The sequence below is a fragment of the Suricata suricatta genome, chromosome 17, assembly GCF_006229205.1.
Source record: "Suricata suricatta isolate VVHF042 chromosome 17, meerkat_22Aug2017_6uvM2_HiC, whole genome shotgun sequence".
NCBI classification, from domain to species: Eukaryota; Metazoa; Chordata; class Mammalia; order Carnivora; family Herpestidae; genus Suricata; species Suricata suricatta.
The window spans coordinates 46,614,683-46,641,787 of record NC_043716.1 but is presented as its reverse complement, the minus strand read 5'-3'; the positions used below and the strand labels follow the sequence as shown (position 1 = coordinate 46,641,787).

Genomic DNA, 27,105 nt, shown 5'->3' with positions numbered 1-27,105 from the left:
AACTCATGGAATCAGAGCCGGATGGTGGCGGCCTGGGGCCGGAGAGTCGGGGAGACATGGAGAAGCTGGGTAAAGGGCGAAGAGCTGCAGTTACAAGATAGCTCTGGGACCTTCTGCATAGCGGGGTGACCGTCGTTACTAAGACTGTGGTGTCTGCCTGAAATTTGCCAGGAGAGTCGATCTTAAGCCCACATACCACACACACACACACACACACACACACACACACACACGGGTAACTATGCAAGGTCCTGGAAATATTAATTAACTTGCTTGTGGCCCTCATTTCACAACATGTATGAAATCATCACCTTGTACATTTTAAATATATACAATTTTGTTTGTCAATTATACCTCAATAAAGCTGGACAAAATTACTGAGAAAAAAAAGAGAAGAAAGGTGGGCTGTAAGGGTAGGGGGCTGGCCTCTTGCTTTCTCTTGGTTTTCCCCAACCTAAGACCCCTTCTGAGGGGCACTGATAAGCCACGAGAATGCTCAATGATCCCACTCACCCCTGATGACAATTGTAAAAGAATATTTATTCGAACAGATGCCTAGACAAGAATACGTTTTGAAAACACCTACTTCGCATATGTTCGGGGGTGCAACGCGAAATATTTGGAATCACCACGCAAGTTCAGTGGCTTTTGGAACTCTTCATTCTCAGCCTCTCTGAGGCAGGCGATGCGGCTAATCCTCTCTGCCCCCTGTCTTCCTTCCATGAATTCACCAAGTACTGCATGGGCCCAGCACTGGGCTGGAAGCTGAATATAAAGATGAATATGACACAGGACCAGCTCGGGGGCCTACCTTCACAGAGCAAACATCTGCTAAGGGAGTTTGGTGGGAAAACCTTCGATAGTGTTTCACAGAAAAGGTTAAAGGAGCACAGAAGAAAGGACATGGTGTGTGGGCAAGAGTGTTCTGAGGATGAGACTCAGGGCACCAAAGGGTTTACTGAACGATTCAGTTTAACGACAAGCACTAGTGGGTGCATGGAAATGTCATGGCCATTTCCCTCAAGGAGCTTAAAGTCTAGTAGGAAACTCTCTTTGGTTTTCATGACACTAACTTCTTCTGGCTCTGCTCTTGTCTCCCTGACCATTCGTTCCTTTAACACCCTCTGCGTGTCTTCCATACTTGCTCTTGTCCATGCGTCTGTCCATGGGCCTCTGACTCCTGTCTCTGTTCTTCCCTCACAGCATCATCCACATCCTGTGGGTGTTGCTACATCCCCCATCAAGAGGATTCAGACATGTATACATTCGTTTCTTGAGTTCTAGATGCAGATTTTCAACCTGGGCTCTATCCTGTGTTATAGTTCAGAATTTCAAGTCCATGTCCCTGAGTGAACATCCCACAGCTAGCCTCTCAGACTCAACATCTAGTGGACAAGATGTCAGCTTATCAATGAAAAAACTTGGTATTATTCCTTTCTTTTGCCCTCTACGTCTTTGCATTCTGTGAATTTCAAGCAAGTCTTCACATCTACTCTTTCTTCCTACTCCCGTGGATAATATCCAGTTCAAACCCTCCTGATTTCTCTTGTGTCTCGTGATGTGAATTTTAGTGCAATATGCTCTGAATTCATCTTTTGTTTCATCTCATCTGCTGCTGCCAGATGAATCTTTCTAAAGTATAAATGCGATCATAGAACACTACTCAGTGAAAGGACAACAATCCTCAATGGCTGATAACTGCTTTCTGACCAACGACTGAATTCCTGAGTTTTTTGGCATCCAAGGTTGGCCACCAACGCTCCTAACATGTAGCACAGTGCTTGGTCAAGAAATAGATAACAACACAGGTTTGTTCTTTGTTTTTACTGGATGAAATGAATGAAGCGAACTTTCTGGTCTTATTATCCCCCTCACTGATACCACCCTCTGACCAAGATATTATTCGCTTTCCCTTGAACCTTCTGAACCTGTTCCACCTCATGTCTTCCCTCACTCTGTTCTCTATGTCCTTCTTTCCTGTTAATGCCTTAAGCTCACATGTCCCCTTGTACTCTATGGCTAATTACAATGACACACATTTCATCTGCATTATGGTTTATAGCTGTTGAAGCTCTATCTCGTGTTGATGTTCACACCAACCCTGTGGGAAGGTACTATTACTGACTTTTTAAGAAGCCGATATCCAGAAGGTTTAAGTGATATGCTCAAGAGCACATGATGAGTAGCAACAACAACCAGTAGTTTCCTCACTAGATCATACTTGTCCTTGAAGCCTCTCCTTCTCCCCCTCTTTGCTTGGTAGAGGTCTCCAGGACAACCTCTCTTCCCTCCCCAAACACATGCAATTATCTAAGACTGTCTTGTACAGGTTTCCTCTCAAATTAACTGATGCACCTAGACCTTAAAGTGGGCTGCTCCGATGCTGTGGTCGAAATGTTTAAGTGTGACCAGATTATATACATATAATATGGATTATATACAATACACTAAATCGTATGATATAATTCATATGTAATATATATAAATATATACTAGATTATTTCATTTGTTTTTGATGCATTTGATAATTTTTCAATTTCTTAATTTGAGTAGAGCTGACACACCTGAGTAGCTCCAGGTGCGCAACATAGCAATTCGACAAATGTATACATTATGCTCTGTTCGCCAAGGGTAGCTACCACCTGCTACCATACAGGGCTATTAAGAGTGTCATTTACTGTATTCTTTATGCTGTGCCTTTTATTCGCAAGACATTCATTCCATAGCTGGAAGCCTGTACCTCCCAGTCCCCTTCACCCGTTTTGCCCATCCCTCCACCCCCTTCCCTCTGGCAGCCATTGGTTTGTTCTCTGTATTTATAGGTCCAATTCTGCTTTTTGTTTGCTTATTCATTTGGTTCTTTTTTTTTTTCCCAGAATCCACATGAGTGAAATCATATGGTATTTGTCTTTCTCAGTATGACTTATTTCACTTGGCATAATACCCTCTAGATGCATCCATGTTGTTGCAAATGGCATGATCTCATTCCTTTTTAGGGATGTGTAATCTCATTCCTTTTTAGGGATGTGTAATATTCCATCATGTGTATATGTGTGTGTGTGTGTGTGTGTGTGTGTGTGTGTGTGTGTGTAAAGATTTATTATTTCCTCTCCCTGACTCTCTCTCTCTTCCTATATATATCTATATTTATGTCTATATATATATGCACCACATTTTCCTTATCCATTCTTCTATTGATGGACACTTAGGTTGCTTCCATATTGAGGGTATTGTAAATAATACTGCAATAAAAACAGGGGCATATTAACTTTTTGAATTAGTGTTTTTGTTTTCTCTGAGTAAATACCCAGTAGTGGGATTATTGGATCATATGGTGTATCTATTTTTAATTTTTTGAGGAACTTCCACACTGTTTCCCACAGAGGCCGTACCAACCACTTCGATCCCCACCGACAGTGCACGAAATTCCTTTTTTCCCACATCCTTGCCAACACTTGTTATTTCTTGTCTTTTTGGTTTTAGCCATTTTGACAGGTATAAGGTGGTATCTCATTGAGGTATAAGGTGATATCTCAATGTGGTTTTGATTTGCATTTCCCTGATGATAAGTGACGTTGAGCACCCTTTCATGTGTCTGATGGCCATCTGCATGTCTTTTTTGGAAAAATGTCTATTCAGGTCCTCTGCCCATTTTGTAGTCAGATTGTTTGGGGTTTTTGGTGTTGAATTGTGTAAGTTATTTATGTATTTTGGATGTTAGCCATTATAGGATATATCATTTGCATATCTCTTGCCATTCAGTAGGTTGCTTTTACTATATATTTAAAAATTGTTTTAAATGTTTATTCATTTTTGAGAGACAAAGAGACACAGAGCATGAGTGAAGGAGGGGCAGAGAGGGAGGGAGACACAGGATCCGAAGAAAGCTCCAAGTTCTGAGCTGTCAGCACAGAGCCTGATGCAGGGCTTGAAGCATGATCATGATCTGAGCCGAAGTCGGATACTTAACCGACTGAACCACCCAGGTGCCACTGCCTTCACTATGTTTTAAGACAATTAATGGGTTATTTGTGACACACCAGATAAGACTATGAGCTAAACCAGTTGGCAGCCCAAAAAACACTAGCCATAAAACCAGGGGGGCTCTCTAGGGGCAGCCCTAGGTGGCAAGATGAGGGGAGCCCAGCGCTCCACGAGAGGCAGGCAGAAGCACTGCTTCTCCCCTGACCTCTCAGCAAGGATCTGGGTCCCTTGAGGGCCACAGGCTCCCGAAACCTCCGCCTGCCTGTGAGGGCCAAGCCCTGCCCAGGGAGGTGGACCCTAACTTTTCACCAGCTAAAGATCTTCCCCCTCCCTTATGGACCGCAGTACCAATGTGTGTTCTTTCTACGTCCTGTGACTCTGAGCCTCTGTGCCTTTTAGAAGAAAAAGAACCCGCCTTTAATTCCATATCTGGAGCCCATTTTCCACACATGTCCTCTGCTCTAGACGACTATAAACTCCCTGAGGACAAGAACCACAACTTACTCATCTTTGTCCCCTCTCAGTATCTGTCACTGTCCGGCACAATACGCTTGTCAAAAGAATGAGAAGTGCAACAACAACAAAAAAGTATTACTCTGTAGTCAAAATATGCCACGTTGTATTTTATTTATTAGATCTCGAAAGTATTGTTTTTTTCTCACCAATTTATTTAAAATAAGCTTCTGAGATGAGACACCAAGCTGACCACTGTAATCTAAGCAACTCATACTTCCTAAACTAAGATACTAGGTTCAAAGGTGACGTTTTGTCCCGTGTATGTCATTATCTGACACTGTCAGTGCCTTTGCGATAAATACGTACTTTGTATGGTGTTAAAAATACTAAGTAAAATTTTAGACTATTTCTTCTCTTTCCTCTCTTTTCTATAACTCCTCAGACTGAACGATCTTGGCTCAGGCTAGCAAATTAGCCTCCTTGCAAATAATGAAATATCATTTGCTTCCAAAAATGAGATTCGGTTTTATACACATCTGAACCTAAGTTATATGTGGCATTTACCCATTTTACATAAGTGCTCCATATAATGGATAATCATGTCCCGGGAGTGAGCAGCCCCCTAACACACAAGTGGGAGCAGTCCCGCCCTGGGCCGTCACTACCATGTCAGGGAAGTCACTTCTTTTCTCGATGACTTCGTTTCCTTGTCCCTGAGGAGCTTCGCTCAGAGCTCTGATCGCCCCCGCTTCCTTACTGCCATTATGGGACTGTCACTCGAATCTAATCTAGAATCAGAAATTATTAACTCCTGGCATGGATAAAAATAATGATTTTTTTAAATTGCCTTGTTATTTATGGATTAGAGGAAGAATGCTTGCACAGGGGCTGATTTAGAAAATTACTATTTTCTAATTTTATGTGTGTTACATTGAATGTGCACCAGGAGCAAGTTACCCGCCTTGCTTGGTCACCCTGTGGACCAACCTGCCCAGGGCCGGGAGAGAGGTGACAGCACCCAGCAAGCTGGGGGGAGGGGCGGCAAGAATACCACCCAGCGAGACCTGATGCGAAGCAGCTTTTTGTTTTTAATTAAAAACATAACTTTTTAAATGCCTCATTCATTTTTTGTTTTTATAGACTCAAAACACAGGAATTTTTCTTAAATGAAAAACAGATATGATTTAAGCTTTTTTTAAGCAAGCAAGTTAAAAAAGGAAGCCCAGGAAATTGTCCTTTGTAATTCTGCCAGTTTCAATTTTGATTCTTTGTGCAACTAGTATCGGGATAATAATATTTGGTTGAAAAGAAAAGAAGGAAAGTTCCAAGAAGCTGTTTTGATTGTTTGATAGGCTACTGTTACTGCAGTTGTTCTGACAGATGCATAAAGGAAAATCATACACAACAATTTCGACATCTGAAATGCCCTCAGTAAAGCTCATGCAGGAGCAAACCCTACACACTGTCCACGGCAAGACTTCTAATTATTTTCGACACCTTCCGTTAGTGTTACAGATCGAAAGGGGGACAAAGGTCAAGTTTGGATAAAACAAAAGTTACATTAAATGAAATATAGATGAACAGAATTGAATTCATGCCCATTATTTGCTCTTTGGTTGCGTTGAAACAATTGGCATTTAATTCCAGCTACACCCTAGGATCTTGTGGAAAGAACTCAACTTTTTTATGGCTGCAAAGATTATGAAATATTCAGTTTTCCCCATGGGTATTTCCTGACATTTCTTTGGTAAACTGTAGCCCTCATAGAAGATATCAGGAGTTAGTGCAAGAAATGGTCTAAAAAGCTATTGTCACTGCAAAGATGAAAGCAACTTTGATGATCAAAAAGGAGTCAATAAAAAAAGACTGAAAATGGTTCCTGAATCCTTCCCTATTGTTCATCGGGGATTTCTTAATTTCCCTCCTCTCGATATATTATGGAATTTTCTGTGTGAAGTTTTGCCATGAGTTAGAGTGATGTCAACAAAGTTTTACCTTAAGTCATATTTTAGCACAAGTGGGAGAAACCCAGGAGGGAGCACCATTTCCGGCTTTCAGGCAGCTGGCCTTCCAGTGACGAGCGTCCTGGATGGGGGGTGAGCTCAGTTGCTCTCCAGGGACAAGAAGGGCCCCCCCCCGTCCCTCCAAACTCTACACTACACAAGTGTCATCTGAGGAGGCACTTTCTTCTGCAGCCAAACCTGCTCTCTGCCTGTGGAAGTTCAAGGGTATTGGCTACGGTACCAGGTGTCTGGGTCCGTACGTGCAGCCTTTTTATGAACTAAAAAGGAGCAAGGTTCAGAATTCTGATAAATCTGGGTTTGAACCTACCTCTACTGTTCATGAGCTGTAGGAGCTGGGATGAGTTATTCAACCTCTCTGGGGTTTAGTGTGCCGTCTGCAAAATGGGAACAAAAATACTGGCCTTATATGGCTATTATGCCAAATGAAGTGATATATGTAATGTTTCTGGAACTGTATCTGTCATCTTATAAGCTTTTGATAAGGTATAGTTATTATTAAATGTTTCACCCTAGTATTGTCCTATGTTACGATTCTGTTACTGACTGTACAATAGACTCTCTGCAATTCATATATATCCATGTATATACGTATGTATTTATGCATATTGTATACCACATGATATGTTCACTATATATGTAATGTGCATAGGAAATATACTAGAGAGTAGGAAGGAATTACAGGAGGTCAAGTCAATTCACCAAGTATTAATATTCAGCATCTATTAGATGCTTACATTTGCCATTTTGTGCAAACCACAACCTCGGATCCTGTTTGTAAACATCTGCAAAGATGAACAAACCTCCCTATTAGCCTTTAGTGCCTTCTCTTCCCATATGGTCAGAATTCTCTAAGCTAATGTTTCTAGGAAACAACTGCAGTGTGATGATCTGTCAATACCTAGGGCAGTTTCTGTGCCGGTGGCACTTAGAAGAACGTTAGCAGCCCTACACTTGATGGCTGGGGACAATGCACTATCGAAGGTTTCATTAAGACTTGTGATCTCTATTGATACACTGTTGACTTTTAAAAATCTTTATTTATTTATTTATTTATGTGGCAGGGGTGGGGCGGGGAGAGTGGCAGAGAGAGAGAATCCCAAGCGGGCTCCGCATTGTCAGCACAGAGCCCAAGGCGGGGCTCCCTCTCATGAACCGTGAGGGCCTGAGCCAAAATCAAGAGTTGGACGCTTGACCGACTGAGCCACCCAGGCGCCGCGATATGTTACTGACTTTTCAGTTGAAACCGCGGTAATTACCACAAGGAATAATTCACTCTAACCAGAAGAACTGGATGAAAATAATCCTGTCATTTGAAAATAGAATAGGCCATTAGCCATCGTCATAGCCAGAATATTGTGGTTGTATTAGACTTATTTCACTAACATCATGGAAAGAGGGTGAAACTTCAAGTTCAAAAGAAAACCTGATTTGTGTGAGTACGGTAACATTCGCATACGTTAGGATGGCGACATGGCGGACACCCTTAGCTGTGTACTCCTCCCTTCCTGGTCCAGGTTATCCTTCCTCGCCCAGTCCCTCCCCAGCAGCTGATCCTGATGGGCCTAGGCCAGTTTGGGTCCCCTTGGTTCTCCTGCCAGGGATTGGACATGCCGGACTGAGCATGTGACCGGTTCTGGCCAACGAGATGTGAAGGGAAGCATGTGTGTTGGGGGCTGGTTCTGGGAAAGGTGTTCTTACTCTTCAGAAGAGAAGGGCTCCCTGGAAACAGACAGTCAGCTTCTGCCTCCAGACAGTGCTGGGTCTACACGGGGTGAGGGCGGCTGCTGTCGCCATCTTGGATTGCACTGGGGCTGAGGCCGTCGCTGGCGGTAGAGCCATGAGAATGGCAGAGAGGTGGAGCCTGGCCCTACCTGCAGACTTCTGGTCTTGTGACGTCATCAGTCCCTAAGCTGTTTATGCCCGTGGGGGGTGGAGTACTCGGTTAGCTGCAGCCAAAGCACCCCAGGGGAAACAGGAAGTGTATGAGCTCCTTGACCAGGAGAGAGGAAGGAAACCAACGGACCGGGCAGACGCGGGGTGAGTACCTGCTCCTGTGACTCCAGTTCCTTGTGCTGTAGCTTCTTCTCTGCACATCGCACTTGGTTAGAGCGGTTTTCTAGTTCGTCTTGCAAAGCCTGAAACAATGGAAGATAAACACATACATGTTAAAAATTAGCATCCTAGAAAAGAAGTTTTACCATCTGAGCTGGCATGGAAAAGGCCTCAGCTCTGGTCCATCACTGTTGTTCCTCAGAGTCCAGACAAACAAGACCAGGCTTTTAGTTTTTGCTTTAGGAATTACTAGTATAACAGATTCCAAACATAAAACAGACACATTAGAGGGTGTCAATTCACTGAATAAAAATGGCTTTTACATGCCCAGCATAGAACCAAAGCATGCAATAAAGCTTCAAGCTATTGCTAATTAAAGTGGCTCTATCAGTATACCTTCAAGGTACGCCGAGCTCTGCAAAGTATCGCAACAGCTAAGAAGAGTAATGTTGGATCAACATGACGGTTTTCAAAATGATCCTAATGGTAACCTCAAAGGAATTTCTTTTTTTTTTTAAGGTTTAATTTTTTATCTATTTTTGAGACACACACACACACACACACACACACACACACACACACAGCGTGAGCAGGGGAGGGGCAGAGAAAAAGGGAGACACAGAATCGAAAGCAGGCCCCAGGCTCTGAGTCATCAGCACAGGACCTGACATGGGGCTCAAACCCACGAACTGTGAGATCATGGCCTGAGCCAAAGGTGGATGCTTAACTGACTGAGCCACCCAGGTGCCCCAGGAATTTCTTATTTTTAAGTCATTTAGGATGATGTGGAATTTGGGGAACCTACAGGAAGTGTTCAGAGACGAACCCTTTCAGTTGCCAAGCGGCCGATAGAAACAGAATTCAGGTTAACATGGGGAATTTAGAAACCATTAAGATCAGTAATCACCACTGCATCAATTACCGTTTTAAGTAAAGAGGTAAGTTAGAAAAGAAACAGAATATACTCAAGCAATCTGACATAATTATGGATAAAATATGTAGAAAGTCACAGCGAGCAAAACACATGGCCCAGGAATTGCAAAGATGCCAAATAAGGTCCTAAAATAAAATTTATTCAGTGAAGACAACTGACTTTCTATTACGTGTCAAGAACTGTGATAGGTATTTTTGATAGAACAGTAAAAGAAAACAGACAAAGAAAATAATCCCTCTCACGAAGTTTACTTTGGGGGATAGACAATAAGCCAACAATAAGCCTGATATATGAGTGAGAAATGCAGGAGAGAAATAAAGCAGGATTGGAGGATTTTCTGGAGTGGGGCTGGGAAAGAGGCTGCAATTTTTAAAATTATTTATTTATTTTGAGAGAGAGAGAATGAGGGAGAGGGAGAGAGAGCATCCCCAGCAGGCTCCACACCGTCAGCAAAGAGCCCACCATGGGGCTCAATCCGATGAACTGTGAGATCATGGCCTGAGCCAGAATCAAGAGTCAGATGCTTAACTGACTGAGCCACTGAAGGGTCCCAAAGATGTTGCGATTTTAAACAGACAGCCCAAGAAGGCTTGAGCAAAGACCTGAAGGAGGAGAGCAAGTCATACAAATGACTATCTTCAAGAAGAAACGGCCGAGCAGGGGACACGGCACGTGAAAAGGCCCTGATGGGCCATCCTTGAGGAAACTCCAAGACCAGTGTGGAGAGCGAGCACAGGGGGAGCCACAATGTCAGGGAGATCATAGGCGCCCAGTTACAGCAGGGGACACAGAGCCTCAGGGGCAACCAAGAACTTTAGGTTTTCTTCAGAGGCAGAAGGGAAGACCCGGAGGGTTGTGGGCAAGTGCTGCTTTGGTTGCCGTGAAGAATAGAGGGACGGAGGATAAGGGCAGAGTCAGGGAGGCAGGGGAGAGGCCACCGAAACCTCCTGAGGTAGGATGACGGGGGACTGGACCAGGGTGGTGGGCGGTGGTAGTTGGGGGTGAGCGATGTGTCAGATCCCTGATAGATTTGAAGACAGACTGACAACCCCAAGGGGTGGATGCACAGCATGAAAATCAAAAGACCTCCAGGATTTTGGGTTGAGCAGGTAGAAGAATGCAGTTGGGGAAGCTGTGGGGGTAGGGGGAATGGGCGAGTCTGGGATGCGCTAAGTCTGGGACACTCATTCTACATCCAAGCAAAGATGCTGGGTTGCAGCTTGGTGTAAGAGTCTGAAGTCCAGCTAGAATGTCAAAGTCAGTGTCCATGAAGAGTTCTTTCAATGCAGGGCGCCTGGGTGGCTCAGTCGGTTAAGCATCCGACTTCAGCTCAGGTCATGATCTTGCGGTTTGTGAGTTCAAGCCCTGCGTCGGGCTCTGTGCTGACAGCTCAGAGCCTGGGGCCTGCTTTGGATTCTGTGTTTCCCTCTGTCTCTGCCCCTCCCCTGCTCAGGCTCCGTCTCTCAAGAATAAATAAACAACAACAACAAAGAGTTCTTTTACTGCAATGCCAGTCTTCTCTACATACCAATATATACAGTGGTTCTTAACCTCTTGTGAGGTCTTAGACCCAGCCGGCCAGCATCTGATGAATGTTACGTGCTCACTCCCCACACGGCAAAAGTATGCTTTTCATTTTGCCTTTGACTTCAGGGAGCCCACATACTGCCTGAAGCCTACCCCTGGGTGAACCCCAGGCTAAGAACTTCTAATTTAAAAAGTAAAATGGTTGGAAGGTGAGGTGAAAAGCTTCAGGGTTCTTTGATGTTGCACTTGATTATTAAATTCACAATTCTTTTTTCTTAAGTATTTAAAAATTTTTTAAATGTTTATTTATTTTTGAGAGACAGAGACAGAGCATGAGAGGGGGAGGGGCAGAGAGAGAGAGAGAGGGAGACACAGAATCCGATGCAGGTTCCAGGCTCTGAGCTGTCAGCACAGAGCCCCATGCGGGGCTCGAACCCACAAACTGTGAGATCATGACCTGAGCTGAAGCTGGACGCTTAACCGACTGAGCCACCCAGGCGCCCCTTAAATTCACAATTCAACCAAGTCTGCCAATGAGCTTGAAGCTATTCTCGTTTATAATTCGGTGCCTGTGGTCTGTGAACACATTCGTCTCTATGTTTGTTGATCAAGTAGCACTTCTTTTTCCTTTGGTAGCTACCAAAAATAGGATCTTATCGGCTTCTCTGATGGCATAACCAAGTAGAGCAGTGATTACTGTCATAGGAAGAATGCATGTTTTTCTGTTCCCAGTCTCTCCTGCTCTCCCATCCGCCCTCATCCTGCTGTCAGAGTGATCTTCTTAAACCGAAGTCTAATTATGTCAGTCCCCCGCTGAAATGCTTGCACGATACTCCAGCATCCCCGAGAAACAGCTCACGCTCCTGAGCTCGGCATTCAGTGATCTCCGTCCTCTGGCTCCGGCCACGCTGAGCCCCCATCACGCCTCAGTGTCGTGCTGATGCTGTTCCCGCGATCAATAACAACAGGAACTCTCACCGACTGCGTGGATTTTATTTTTAGCCCTGACCGCAATCCTGGGAGGCGGGTTCCTCCCTGGACCTTACAGATCGCATAATTGAGGCTCCGTGAGGTTAAACAGCCTGCTCCGGGCTCTGCGGCCAGTACTCCTAAGGAACTGGCCTGGTGTGTTAAAACACGGACTAATTTCAAATCCCAGACATTCTGCTGCGGGTGCTGCCTCTTTCTCCCTCTGTACTTGTTTTTCTCTTTTCCTTGCCTGGAAGCTGTCTCACCTGCTCTGCTTGATGGTGTCCATCCTGACAGCGAAGTCTGGACACTTCTGGGCTCTGATCCATCTAGCGTCTAGTGCTTAAGAGAATCGGGGTCTGAATCTGTACAAGACTGAGAGTGATGGACACCCAGGGTCCCTCCTCTTCAGGTCCGCGAGTCGAGGGCCGAGCCAACTCAACGCCTGGCACACGCGTGACACTGCACTCGTGTGTGGAAGGAGCTAATAAATATTTGAACTATACTCCCTGAGGAAACGTACTTCAATCATCGGGGCTCTCCAATGTCCTTAATATAGCACATTAAAGGTCATGATGTTTCTGGAAGCACAGAATATACAATACCTTTCAAGTATCTTTATCTAGACACATATTGTATGTGGATATATATGACATTACTGTTCCTTGTGATAATATATTGTCTGGTTTCCGCCACAATCAAAAATACAACCCGCCCTTGATTTTTTTCTTTAGTTTTTCTTATTTCACAGAAAAAAAAATAAAGGAGAGGTGCACCTCCCTTGTCTCACACAAAAAACTGTTCCCTGCCTCCTGCCTCCTCTCCCTCCTCCTCCATCGGCAGACCCTGGGCGTGGCCACATGCAGTGTCCCCCCGGGGGGACCCCCATTCTCCTCTCCACCCTCTTGACATCACATCACACTTGCCAGCCGACCCTAACAGTCCGTTTCCATCACATTTCCAAATGCCAAAGCCAGAATCCGATTTGCTTCCCCGTTCCATGGCCGTATTTGGCGCTGTTCACACCCCAATGGTTTTGCTCTTGAACCATGAGGAACTCATTCTAGAGAGTGAAGCTGGGGGTCAGGTAAGGAGGCTGCTGCAAAAATGGTGGTGGCCAGGCACACAAGGGTGTGAAAGAGGGCAACGGGCACAGAGATGGGGGTGGGGCGGGGCGGGGCATCCAGGGAAGGAGAGACTCAGAGATACCGCAAGGCTTGGATGCTGAACGACCACAGAATATGACACATGAGCTACCAAAGGGCCAAGAAACAACACAGGGCAGTAGGGGCAGGATGGTTTTTGACGAGTTGAGTTTAAGGTGCTGGCAAGACTTCTGAGGGGACCAGTCATGCTGGGAGGGGGTTCTGAGCAGGGGAGAGAGGTCTCAGACCAGGTGCAGATGGGACACTTCCTTGGGGAAGAAAGTAGAAGTTTGGAAAACCGGACTTCCGGGTGGCAGCCACACGCAAGAGCAGGCAGAGGGAGAGGGAGTCAGGGGGCCAGTAACAACTTGGGGGTCAGGAGGCAGCCGAGAAGTCAGCATCACAGGTATGCGGCCGAAAGCATTCCAGACAGGTAACAGAATTAGATCTGACGCTTTCCCCACACTCGATGCGTTGGAAAGTCTAAGTCGGCCATATTTTATCAATGTTATCAAAATAGAAGCGAAATTACATTTGCTTTTCAAAAAGGTACTACTTCTCACACGTGCTCCTAGTTTAAAGATGTAAGACGTGATCTTTTTAAGGTTAATCGGAGAAAGCAGTTATGTCCAGAAATTACTTTTATTATCTGCTGTAAAATCAGTTTCAAAAATTGAAAAGTCACCAAATAATATCCCACTTTCAGAAAAAGTTAAATGTACTAGATGAAAGGCAAGCGGCCGTTTATGCTGGCAGCTGTTTCTGGTCTCATGTTCTAAAACATGATTAGGCCATTAGAGGTCCAACCTCAGAATCTGACATAAGGACTGTGCAAAAGTGGCCACAATTACTCAATAAGAAGGAGCAAGAACATTCTTGCAAGTTGTGGCTTCTTTACTCAAAAGCCTTCAGATCTGACATCTGACACACACACACACACACACACACACACACACACACACACACATCACAACTTGGAGTTTATTCCTGAGAAAAGCCCATGATAATGAAAGAACAGAATGTCCGACATCGGGTCACAAATATGAAACAAAACAATCCAACTTGAACAGTTGAACAGTTTATTCTGCAGAATTATTCCTCATCTCTCAGCTCTGCTGCGTTCGCTTACATCATTACCCAAAAGGCAGTTCTCTTCTCCCAATTAAACCTGCCTTGAAATGCCATGTAAGGCAGCTTGCTCTAGGAAGCTACACTTGCCGACTTTCGGGGTGCTTTGTGGTCGCTGGGAACAAAGAATGACACTTTCCAGAAGAAAAATGTAAATGGCATAATAAGCTTTGCAAGAACACTGAGGGTGCACTGCACTCTGTAAAAGGGAGCAGGTTATAAAGTAATTTGAGTTGTTTGTTTAAAATGTGAAAATAATTAGAGCAAATTGAAGTCTGAGAGATTATACATGTCAATGGACTTTGCAGGGAGAGGGGACATGCTGGGAGCTAATGGGCCTTCTGAAAGGCACCTGTGTTAGTCCTAGAGCTTTTCTGTTGGTTTGGGGGGCAGAGTATTATAGTAAATGTTATTTTCATAAAAATTATAAACATGAAACAAAGCAAACCACTCACCGTGTAAAACTATGCATTAAGGAATTATGCTCAGTCTTATTAAAAACCAGTTTCTCTTGCAGTTCTGAAGCAATTAAACAAACATGAGATGATGAAACAAAAGTTCATTTCAATTACAAAGTGGTTAAAAAGTTATTTAATGGCGGAAAAGTTCATCAGAAGGGAGAGACACTGCACTATATGACAAAGAGCTGCTGGGACGCCTCTGAGTCAGTAGAGCAGGTGACTCTTGATCTTGGGGTCATGAGTTTGAGCCCCACATTGGGTGTAGAGACTGGATAGATAGATGATAGATAGACAGATCATCAGAATGTTCCAAGCATACAGGACATACCAGAGTCCTACGAATGACCAGAAGTCTTTCCACAGATCTGACCTTCTCTTTAGCTAATCTCTCAGCCAGCGCCACAGGTGGGGGTGGGGGTAGGTATCCATCCTGGCCCACTATGACCTTATGATCCTTTTCAGTAGGCCATCCGGGCAAGCAAATTTGTCCTCAGCTCATCACCCAGAATATTTGTGCTCTCTCACCAGAGATTACAATCTCAAACTCTCTACTTCCCCATCTTTACCAAAACCTCAGTTGGGAGAAACTTGGAAAACTACTTTCTAGTCAAAACAGAATCAACAGGAAAAGGCTACCCTTCTCCTGAGTCACTTCTGGAAACACTGTCAGCAGAGTGGACTCTTACCATTTTGTGACGTACGCTACAGGACTATGCCTTCCTGCTTTTTAAGAGTTTCCAAACCCATCCTTGTGGACTTGAAATGTAATGCATTTTACGCTTATATTCTGCCTCATTCTATTCTACCAAGTCTTGGCAAAATGTTTACATCTGGCCATTTCGCAAATCATCACGAGGCTGACGGTCACATTTTTCTGAGGCTGCCGTACTTTGAGGGGCAAAGGGTACATGGACCCTTTCCTTGGTTCTGTCCCATAGACCATGTTCCACATGTTCTCTGGGAAGTGGGAATCTTGACTAGCATAGAGTTCTTTTATGTGAAGAAACTGGGTTAAAGCACATGTAATCCAAAAAAATCATGGATTAAGTTCTGCCCTGTATGAATATAAAATTGGGGTCCTCAAAGTCATTGATTTTGAGGGCTTCGGGTTAAGTCTGTGGTCATGAAATGAGGAAGCAGATGAGCCTCTCCTGGGTGAAATGCAGAAGGGACCTCATTAGCAGCAAGCTCTGTCCTGCTGAGGAGTTTTAACGAGGAAAAAAAAAAAAAGCAGAGTATTTGTACTAAAGATGCTACTTGAAAGAAGCTGGCCTGGCAAACTGTTGAAAATCGGCGACAGGTAGACGGGTCGATGCCCTGCTTTTGTGTATGTTGGAAAGTTTCCATAATAAAAAGTTAAAAAGCAATTTGAAGCTTTTCCTACTTAAAAAACATGAAGTCACCCTAACGTTCCTTTTAGGAGGCTTGAATTTACTATCTTACTTCAGAGAAGACCCAGGACTCATTCATCATTCAGTGGGCAGGAGAGATGTAGAAGGATTTCCCCAAGTGTATTCTGAACATAAAGTTAAGGAAGCAAGGAGTGATGTTCATATTTTGACCAAAGGAGAAGATACACTAAAATGTACGTAAATTACAGGTTTCTTTTTCAATGGCAATGGTCTCTTTTCCATTTAAGACATGTCAGATGATTCAAAAGTTTGTGCCATAAAGTATCTATTAGGATTATAAAATCTTGATATCAACCATCATCCACTGATTGGCTTCTCCAATGGCATTTGATCTGTGACTACAGGGAGGAGACACGAATTATGAAGGGGATATAGGGATGACTCTCATTTAAACCTTAGTTGCCTTTTTAATAATGCCCACATTTGCTTCCGCAGCATTTACTTCAACCCCGTTTACAAACGGTGCCGCAGTGTTGCTCGTGAGCAGGTTTTCTTTGACGTGTCAATGACACAGAAGCGGCAAATGATTTTCTTTCTACTATGCTATGGCGACGCGAAAGTGAAGGGAAAATTAAATGCAAGCAATACGATCTCACTATTTTAGTGTCAGATTTATAGACTTTTTTAAAAAGCACATCTTAAGCCACTGGCCTATAGCAGAAAGACCCAGGCGTGTCTCCCAGATGAGGAGATATAAATCTGGGGCGAGGGAAGACGACACAATGGCAGAGTGACATTTTTACTGGGTGGTCTTACTGGCTATTTACAGAGGCCTGTCTGATTTTATTTTATCTTTTTTAATAGGCTAAATCTACTAACAAAAGTAACAAGTCTTCAACTGAAATGCCAGTCAAGATTTCTTTCAAAGTGATTTCTTCATTTAGATCTACCAGGATGAATGGCAAACCATAAAGACGTTTATTAGTGATTCCACAGTAATCAGAATGGGTTCATGCCATAGATCTAAAGAAAACCAGAACCACAGGCACACGGAGGCCACTAATGCATTCAAAACCCAACAGCAGAACTTTTTTTTTCTTTATGGCTTACATTCAGGTTTTTAATTTTTTTTTTTTCGCATTCCAAGCGAGCACTTTTTTTTTTTTTTTTTTTAACCCTCATAATTCAGCCTCTGGTGCTATCGGTATGAAGGGAAGGAGACCTTTGGGGAGTGTTAACCCCGTACACATGTTACTCTTCACATCAGGCAAAATTCCTTTCAGGTGGGACGTTTTCAGTCCCTGTTGCCACAAACCACATGTAGGAGAAATTGCACTTGGACATGAGCCATTGCTAGAGTATGTCGTAGGCTACTGATTCAACATGAAAGGCAAAGGTATGGGCAGCCAATATAAAAAAAAAGAGGAGCGTTTTCACCAAAGCATAAGAAAGTTATCACTTATTCTCTTTTCTCTTTTTTCAGTCTTTTAAAATTTCTGAACAATTTCCCCCAAAAGTCCTAAAAATACACTTTAGAAGAGTTGGTGTTTCCTGGTCTTAACACAGGTTCCAGGAACAGAAATCACGTTCTCCTGACACTCGGATGCTGTGAGGCAGCTGGCATCTCCCAGGGCACCTCGTCAACCTGTCCCCAGTCACCTCCTGGCCTGACCCACATCTCCTCTCCAACTAGCCGGCATTTTCCTACTCAGGAAATCCAAAGCACATCTGGTCCCCTCTGCCATCCTGGACAGGCTAGCTCATGAGCAAGCTCTTATTGCAGGTGGTAGAAGTTGAGGATCAAGTTCAAGAACCACAGTGGGGCCGAGTGAAAAGTGTCAAAGTCTCACAGACCATCCCCCTTTCTGCATAAGCCCAGGGAAGAGGGAGCACTTGTAAGTCATTCATTTCAATTTTGACTTTTCCTACAGTGGCTGATCCTTCACATGCGTGATCCCTTGAGCCTGTAGCATTCATTCCAATTCTCCTGCAATGAACCATGAATTTCTCCTCTATTAAAACTGAAGAAGAGATGTGCCAGGTATGACAGAGAAGGCACTTTAAAAAATGGCTATGAGGCCCCCAGCAGGGGTGGCTGGGTGCTGTCATTAACTAAGGTGTGTGTGGGGGGAGGGGACCAAACAGAATTAAAATATATGGAAAGGAGGGGAAAAAGTAAGTTCTGTGTGACACAGATTCAATGGTAATACAGGGCTAATGACAGCCATCAGAGCACGGTGTCAGGAGAGAAGTCATGAGGGAAGCATTTGGGGGCAGTAAGATCGTGAGGTCAGTGTTTGAGCACACACTATGGCACCAGCGTCCCCTGCCGCGGTGGCCCTGGCCCCAGCAGGGGCTGTCCTGCTGATGGTCCTGAAGCTCATCCCCATGCACCCCTCACGTGTCCCCTGGTTTGACCTCTCCTCCTGTTTCCTGTGTGTGTGCACGGTGGCCCACCATCACCTCAGAGGTATCAAGTCCAAGACCAAACTCAAGATATTCTTCCCTACCAGCTTCCCTCCCCGCTGTCCTGCTGATCAGCAACAGAGCACGCTTTCAGCCACCCGGGGTTGAAACCAGTCAGCCCTCTGTGAGTCTTCCTCCCCGTTAGCTGCTGCATTCCTCCGATTTCTATTAGAAGTGCCTCTTATTTCGGCCTCCATATTTGTACACTGTGATTTCATATTTTCCCCAGTTGTGACCCCCTGTATGCCCCTGGGAGATAAATTTTTCTCAAAGACTATCTTTTTGTGCCATTCTCCATCTCCAAAACATAAATGCCTGACCATTTCCTACCCTGTCACTGTTCACCCTACTTCCATGTCCCTCCACAATCTTGCTTATTGTGCTCAGCGGACTAACTCCAAGCTAACATGTTAGCTCCTGTGTCAGGCACTATGCTAGGAGTCTTAAATACTCCACTCCTTTCACATAACCCCCTGAGAAAGCTCACTTTAGAGGGAGGCAGCTAAGGCTCCTACTGGTTGCCCAAGTTTTCCAGCTAGAACGTCAGAGAGAGGAAATGGCCACACGTCAGCTGGACTTGGGAGCTGGAAATGGTGCTGCCTGCGCGCCTGCCTCTTCTGCCCCATGACCTCCACTTCCTGCTACCAAGAGGCCCCACTCTGCACTGCCCTGTGGGCCTTTGTTCCTTCCTTCGATTTTTTTTAAAGTTTATTCATTTATTTTGAGAAAGAGAGAGTCGGGGGGTGGGGTGTAGAGAATGGGAGAGACAGAAAGAGAATCCCAAGCAGGCTCCGTACTGTCAAGTGAAGCCCAACTCGGGACTCAAACTGACAAACCTTGAGATCATGACCAGAGCTGAAATCAAGAATTGAATGCTTAAGCAGCTGAGCCATCCAGGGGCCCCTGTTCCTTTCTTCATCTTATCTAGAATACCTACTACTGTCTATGCTAAATGCTACCTTCCTTCAAGAGCCTCCAGGGACTCAAAACAATCTGGGTCTGGTCTTAAGATATTTGGTCTTTAACTTGAAAAGCAGGAGGAAAAAGAAATTTCTGTGTAACAAATTCAGTAGTAATAATGATGTCAATGGTTTGCCTCATAAAGTACGGTGTCAAAAAAGAAGGGCATTATGCAGGGTTCTGGTTGAATTATATGGCCTCAAGGAGATATGTTCAAGTCCCAACCCTCAGAACCTCAAAACATGACCTTATTCGGAAGTGGGGCCCTTGAAGATGTAATTGGATACGAAGGAGTCAGGCTGGATTAGAGTAGGCCCTTAATCGAGTACAACTAGTGTTCTTATGAGAAGAGAAACGTGGGAAGATGTTGGCCCTGTGACACTCCAGAGACTGGAAAGTGGTGCCGCTACAAGCCAAGGGCACCAAAGCCTACTGGGAAGCACCGGAAGGTAAAAGTAAGCAAGGGAAGATGCTTCCCGGAAGCCTTCACGGGGAGCAAAGCCCTGCTGTCTCTTTGATTTCAGACCTTTCATTTCCAGAACTGTGAGACGATCACTTCCTGCTGTTTCAAGCCACCCAGGGTTTGGTCCTTCGCTACAGCAGCCTAAGAAATTCACACACATGCCAAGGAACTTCCCTTGTTTTATATGTTTTCTCTCTGAAACACGATAATGTGCACACATGCACACAGGCACATGCATGCATGTTCCTTCCATAGTATCTAGTTCTTGACCTCATTCTGTCCACGTGAGGACAGACGGCGCTCTCATTGTGAGCCAATCTGGAAAATTGGAGGTTCCCTCCAAAATTGGCATCTGGAGAGCATTACTAATACATTTATTCATTTGCATTTCCATAATTTTGGTCTGTGGTTATGTTAGGTTGTAAAAGGCCGTTGATAGTTCCAGTTTAACAGTGGCGTGTTCCTAGCCGATAAAAGGAAGGTATCCAAGCCATGGAGGCAGAGACCCGTAGGTGAGCCAGCACTCCCACATTCACGCAGGGGATGGAACAGATACATGCCACATAAAACATTTTCCTTTTTTTTTTTTTTAACCCTAAGATACTATGATATCTGGAGCCAGTACTTATGAGGGAAGAAGTTTAAACCTTCCCGTTTAAACCACTTAGAAGGAGAGGATTTACAAAGATCCTGTTTAATGTTCTGCTGACACATTGTCAAAAACATTTATCATGCAACCTTTTGAAGTTTCTTCTACTCCCTTCTCGTTATGAAAGCTTGGGTTGCAGTTCGTTATCAACAACAAAGGACACACATGATAGTGTTTTTATAGTCGGCCTTTCAGTTTGATTGCAGGGCTACTAAGCAAAATTAAATTCTCCTGATCAGAGAAATGATTAGAGACCTAGTTTTCATGCTGAACTCACAACACAAGTGATCTCTGAAATCACATCTACGCAGACCCAGAGACCGAGGAGGGGACTTGAAGATCTCACTTACGTGTTTGATAATGCTACGAACTGTAAGAACCTTCAAGTACAGGAACATGCCCCTTTACAGTAGCTGGCAAATTTTGCAGTGCCGATCAGGAACTAGTGACCCACATCGTTGAGATTTCTCTGGCAACGTAATCCCAATATAAATCTCTTCCTGTTGAGAATACCTCCAGTTCACATTTTTACAAGAGGAATCCAAACTCTTTCTAAATAACTCCACTGAATCTTTTAAAAGCACATACAACGTATTAGACCTTATTTGGAAAAGTAGAAAGTTGGGGCGGGGGACACATGGTCTCACCCTTTAAGGAGGTCACGCTATCATCGAAGGTATGCAATACAGTCAAAAGCAGGGGAGCCCAAGGGTTGTCTTAAGCATCCACCTGAGAAAACAAAAGGAAAGAGGGGGGACAGGGGAAGAAGTTCAATGACATCACAAAGAAGGAAGTAGGTAAACACAGAGTGTGGGTCACTCTACAGGACAACTGACTTGGTTTCTGTAAGAAGCCAGGAGCATGGAATAAAAAGTAAGAAAGGCTCTCTTTTGATTGGAAAAGATAATGACCAAATGTAATCTTTGGATCTTGTCTGGTTCCTGGTTCAGACAAATGAACTGCAAAATTTTATATTCAATTGAAGATATCTAGGTATGAAGCAGACATTTTTTTGATACGGAAAGATAATTGCGAATTTTCTGAGGTATGACAGTGACCCCATGATTGTGTGAGATAATGTCCACATTTTCTGAGAGGTGTTCTGGAATGTCCAGGGTTAAATGACATGACGTCTGGAATTTGCTTTAAAGTATTTTAGTAAAGAAAATAGGGAGAAAAGATAAGGTACCTTTGGCTAAATCTACTGCTACATGGGGGTTAATAATGCTATCCTCCCTACTTTGGGTATGTCTGCAAATTTTCATAATAAAACTTAAACATATGTAAACATATGTATACAACAAAGTGACACAGGGGAGGGGTGCCTGGGTGGCTCAGTTGGTTGAATGCCCAACTCTTGATTTCAGCTCAAGTCATGATCTCACAGTTTGTGGTTTCGAGACCCTCATCAGGCTCTGTGCTGACAGCATGGAACCTGCCTGGGATTCTCTCTTCCTCTCTCTCTGCCCCTCCCCTGCTCATTCTCTCTCTCTCTCTCTCTCTCTCTCTCTCTCTCTCAAAATAAATAGACGTTTAATAAAAATGACATGGGGGAGAAAGCTCGAGGAGATAGGAAGGTCTACAGGTAGAAAGTGGCACTTGGGGAAAACCTTGTATAATAGTTGTGATTTGGACAGGCTGGTGGGGGAAGGGGAAGACCTTTCTGCCTATAAAGCAGGATTTGCAACTTTTTTTTTTTAATTTGCAAAAGATAAATTAAGAAAAAAATGGAGGCACACTTAGCAAAGACCCTGCAGCTCAAAGGAGCAGCCCCTGTGAAGGGGAAGCAGTCCTGAAAACGGAGTCATGATCAGAGCACGAGGCCTTGAATGACAGGCTGAATGTATGCTTAACTTTGTGAAGAGGAGATGAGGTTTTGTGCCAAAATCCCCAAGTACTTGCTTAAACTCAAGTATACATAATGACTTCCTAGACGCTAATGATGCATACCCCAGGTTTAACGTGTACAAACAAAACCAGACCTATTTTCAGTTCTCTTACTTCTTCCCCTAACCTCCTGCCCATCCCACTCCTTTGCCTAAACATATTTAGCCTCCTATATATTCAGGTCTAGATTAATAGAATCCACATTCCCCCAGGCATCCAAATCTGGAAGCTCGAGGACTCGCCCGAATTTTCCCTCTCCTCACGCTCCTGTTGGGTCATCCACCCGCCTTTGCCTGCTCATTCTCATCGGGGCTGTGAACACACTCACAGGTCTCTCCTTTTCACCATTGTCAGAGTAATGCTCCCGACTAACTTCTCCCCGTGTCTACAACAGCACCATCCAGCACGTCGTCCAAGGCAAAAAAAAAGTCAGGAACTATCCTCGACAGCCTGCCTTTATTCCACTTGTATCCCGGCCTCAGAGTCCTAGTTATCCTCATGAAGCCCTGTGGATTCAGTCTCTTAAATACCTTCTGACTTGACCCACCCGGAGCCATTTCAGCTGCCATCTCCAGTCTGTGCCGTCAGAGCTTCCATCTCGTCTCCGCTCACTCCTGGTGGCTCCTAGCAGTCTGTTCTCCACAGAGCGGCCAGTCATCATTTCAAAAAGCTTATCTAGAAGTCACCACTGCATCCTTTCTTCCCCTCGCCTCCCCTGCCACATGCGATTAAGTTCTGTTGACTCTGCCTTCAATGTGCACAACGCACCCCGTTCTCTCCACCTCTGGTTCCAGTGGCCTTGTCCGAGCCGTGGCCATCTTTCACCAAACACTCCCGCGGGGGCCTCTGGTCTCTCTTCATCTCCTGCACACGGTAGTCAGCTCCACCCACTGAAGTGTAAAGGCCTCTCACCCGCTCAGAACTCTCCAGGGCCTTAGTGTTACACTTGGGTTGACACCCCAACTCCCCCGAGGCTCGTAAGGCCCTCACAGCCCGGCCTCCCCCTGTCCCTCAGGCCTCTTCTCTCAGACTCCCTCTTGTCCTCCCCAGTCCAGCCACACACTGCCTTCCTTTTATTCTTTGAACTTTGTTACCCCTTGGAGACTTGAACTAGCTCTTCTCTTCTTTCATGACTATTTTCTCCATGATCTTTACATGGTCAACTCCTTCCTGTAGCTAGGCTCAGACCAGACATCACATCCTTAGGGATGCCTTTCCCGACTATGCAGCTGAAAATGGCCTCCTGGTCATGCTCTCTGATATCACACTAGGTCTTTACAGAACACTTACTACCATGTGATACTTTGCTTTGTGTTCTATTTCTCTTTTACTCAGAAAACCGTGTGAAGGCCAGGAATGGATCCCATTTTCCACTGAATTTCAGAGATCAGATCTAGAATAGGGCTTGGCATTTTAGAAGGCACTCAGTAAATAACTGCTGTACAGGATCTGATCATGTCCTCTTTTCTTTAAAAGATTCCAAAGGTCCATACAGAGTCTTCAGGCAGTATCGTCCTTTCTGCCTCCACTCTGCACCGCCCTTGCCCACCCCTCCTGCTGCAGCCGTATGATTGTGCCACTTAAGGCTTATTTATCTTTCTCCGCACATCCTTTATCGAGTCCAGCTTAAACATCAACAACCCCTCCAGTAGGGTCTGCTATGATGATCTCCTGCAGCAGCAAATGCCTCACATCTGTAGCCCCATTGAGGATCATATTTTTACATTTATTTCTGTGATTGTTTTACTTGACTGGCATTGGTATCTTCTTCTAGCCACTTTTCCCATGAGGACAGGGGCTGTTCTTGGCATGGATGGACTTTGCCAAGAAATGAATAAGGTCATTCTCCCAAGAAATGAAACTTAATCACAGTGGGGGGGTAGAGAAAATGTGCATTATTTCCGAATTCCAATCTGAAAGCACAATAATGAACATAAACATTTATGCTCCTAAATACATAGCAAAGATTACATTTATGATGGAATTATTAGACCTTTGATGATTTATGCTGCTTTTTAAATTATTCTTTTTTTAAGGTTTATTTTGAGAGAAAGAGTGAGAGAGGAAGGGTGGGAGGGGGGGAGAGAGAGAGAGAGAGAGAGAGAGAGAGAGAGAGAGAATCCCAAGAAGGATCTGAGCTTGCAATGCACTCATGAACTGTGAGATCATGACCTAAGCCAAACTCAAGAATCAAACACTCAACTGACTGAGTCATCCAGACACCCTGCTGCTTTTTTAAGATAAAAGTTTCAGAGGGGCACCTGGCTGGCTCAGTTGGTAGAGCATGTGACTCCTGATCTTGGGGTCATGAGCTCAATCCCCACATTGGGTGTAGACCTCACACACACACAAAGATGAAAGTTTCACAGTTTCCAACTGGATTTTTTTTTTTTTAAAGATTGTGGTTTCCCATGTGAGTTACAAGAATAGAAAAGATTAAAATATTTTAACAGTTGCTATGTCAGGAATGTAAGTGTTTTCCCTGAATCACTAGCAGTAGTACATGATAAATACAAAGAAAAGACCCAAATAATATTTTAACGCCTTTCAAAGCAGCTTTGAGCAGAGACAGTGATGTACAAGGTACACCATGACGCTATGAACTGCACAAGAGCTAGCTTGAACCCAGCACACTCAGGGATGCGAAGAGTTAAAAAAATATTTTGAAGCCAAAACCCGAGGCACCTGGGTGGCTCAGTCAGTTGAGCATCTGGCTTCGGCTCAGGTCATGATCTCATGGTTTGTGGGTTCGAGCCCCGTGTTGGGCTCTGTGCTGACAGCTCAGAGCCTGGAGCCTGCTTCAGATTCTGTGTCTCCCTCTCTCTCTCTGACCCTCCCCTGCTCTCTGTCTCTCAAAAATAAATAAAAAACATTTTAAAAAACTTTAAAATAATAAAGTTTATTTATAAAAAAAAAGAAAGAAAGAAAAACCAAGGCTGGTTCTTGGCAGGGCTTTACCAAAACATATTTTTCAACCTTAACTTTTCATCAAAGGCTTTCCTTTACTAGTGAATGATGCCTGTAACTAAAACTAGATGGCTCGCAGGACTTGAAATGAACTGCTACCCACCAAACACCCACAGGTAAGTGTTTGTTTCTCTTCAAAATGGACAAAACTCATTTTAGTGCATTGCATCCTTGAAAAAGATGCAGCCTGGCATAGCCGACCTTTTTTAAAGTAATTTTGAAAAAATTCTGTTTCCTCATCGATTTATTGCTGGCCCGGCTTGCTAGCCCGACTTCTGAATAGCTAAGGCTCTCAACCTCTCACTAGTAAACCACACTTTGTCCGGGGACTGAATACCATTTTAAAACATTGGTCTCACTCCTCCTTCCCCAGTGTTTATGTCTTACTCCTGATTGTAAAGTCATACATGCTAATTGAAGGAAAATTACAAAGCATAAAGAGGAAAAGAAAATTTCCATACCCCTTGCACTCAGACATAACCATGGCCAGCACCACGTCTTTTTCTCTACGCATATGAAACTAGCACGTTGAACGTTAGGTCTCAACAAGAGTGTGATCACCGCTGCCTCCTCTCCCTGCCTCCCACTGTTCCTGCAGTCTTGCTGAGTGGAGGCAGCTTCTCTCCTGTCCCTTGTGAAAATGCAGAAGGGCCTTGGTTTTCAGGTCATTCAAGTCCTACAGTGACTTTATATTTTTTTCTTTTTAAGGTTGATCTATTTTTGAGAGAGAGAGATAGACAGAGCATAAGCAGGGGAGGGGCAGAGAGCGGAAACACAGAATCTGAACCAGGCTCCAGGCTCTGAGCTGTCAGCACAGAGCCCGATGTAGGGCTCGAACTTATAAACCATGAGCCCATGACCTGAGCCAAAGTCGGACGCTTAACTGACGGAGCCACCCAGGCACCCCATAGATTGCACACATAGTCTTGTTCCATCTGGATCATTCTTAACAAATTTAAATTGTTCCTACAAGCAATTTAATCTATGGTAAAACCTATTTAAGGGGCTCCAGAGCACCATTCTATGGCTTATTAGGAACATCCTTTTATGTTGTTTGTCTCTGACCCCGGGAGCTGAAGCAGCTGGGTGGTCCTGGTGGAGCTCTGCACCCCAACATCCCTGGGGACAGCTCAGATAGCACTGGAGACTTACTGTAATAGTTCGCTCTCCTCTGGGAATATCCCTTAACATTTGTCTCCCCCCAGCCTCCTGAACATCTGCTCTGGGCTACTACTGTCTTTGTACGTCGGTCTTGGCCTGCTGGATAGAGTGGTCTCTTTACCACCCTCTCTCTTCTGCACGGAGAAGGCACGTTGAGTGGGAGTCTGTCACCCTGTGCTCACTTAATGAGTACGCATCAAAGGCCCACTGTGCTCAATGGAACAAATCCCAAGATGCTATAAGTGAGGGAAACCAGGGAATGGAATTAATGGTTCTCGCCCTCACAGGGTAATTATAGTTTTTCCCATGACTCATGGATAAGACACTGAAGATGAATAGAAGGACAAAAAATAAACACCTCTTCATCCACTTCGTTTAGATCTCTGAGGAGACTAAAGTCGTCAGTATTAATCTGTCAGGTGGAAAGTAGCCTAGAGAAAATGATGTCTAATACAGCTTACATCCCAGGCAGGAAGACTTCCAGAGACGTTTGAAATACGGCAATATTGCAGGTGCTCAC

The 27,105-nt window shown here is 44.4% G+C and overlaps 1 protein-coding gene and 1 long non-coding RNA gene across 2 annotated transcripts in view; one reads left to right on the top strand and one right to left on the bottom strand.

The window, feature by feature from the left end:
• The window catches only part of CEP112 (centrosomal protein 112), a 408,254-nt gene that overhangs the window by 34,696 nt on the left and 346,453 nt on the right, over window positions 1-27,105 (bottom strand). Inside the window, exon 24 of the mRNA XM_029927075.1 lies at window positions 8,510-8,599. Within this exon, the coding sequence (XP_029782935.1) occupies window positions 8,510-8,599 (90 nt within the window). The remainder of the gene's footprint in view (window positions 1-8,509; window positions 8,600-27,105) is intronic.
• LOC115282594 lies at window positions 16,111-26,935 on the top strand. Its single transcript, XR_003904705.1, has 4 exons — window positions 16,111-16,265; window positions 17,964-18,073; window positions 25,467-25,540; window positions 26,630-26,935. It is a non-coding gene; the product is annotated as an uncharacterized LOC115282594 (long non-coding RNA).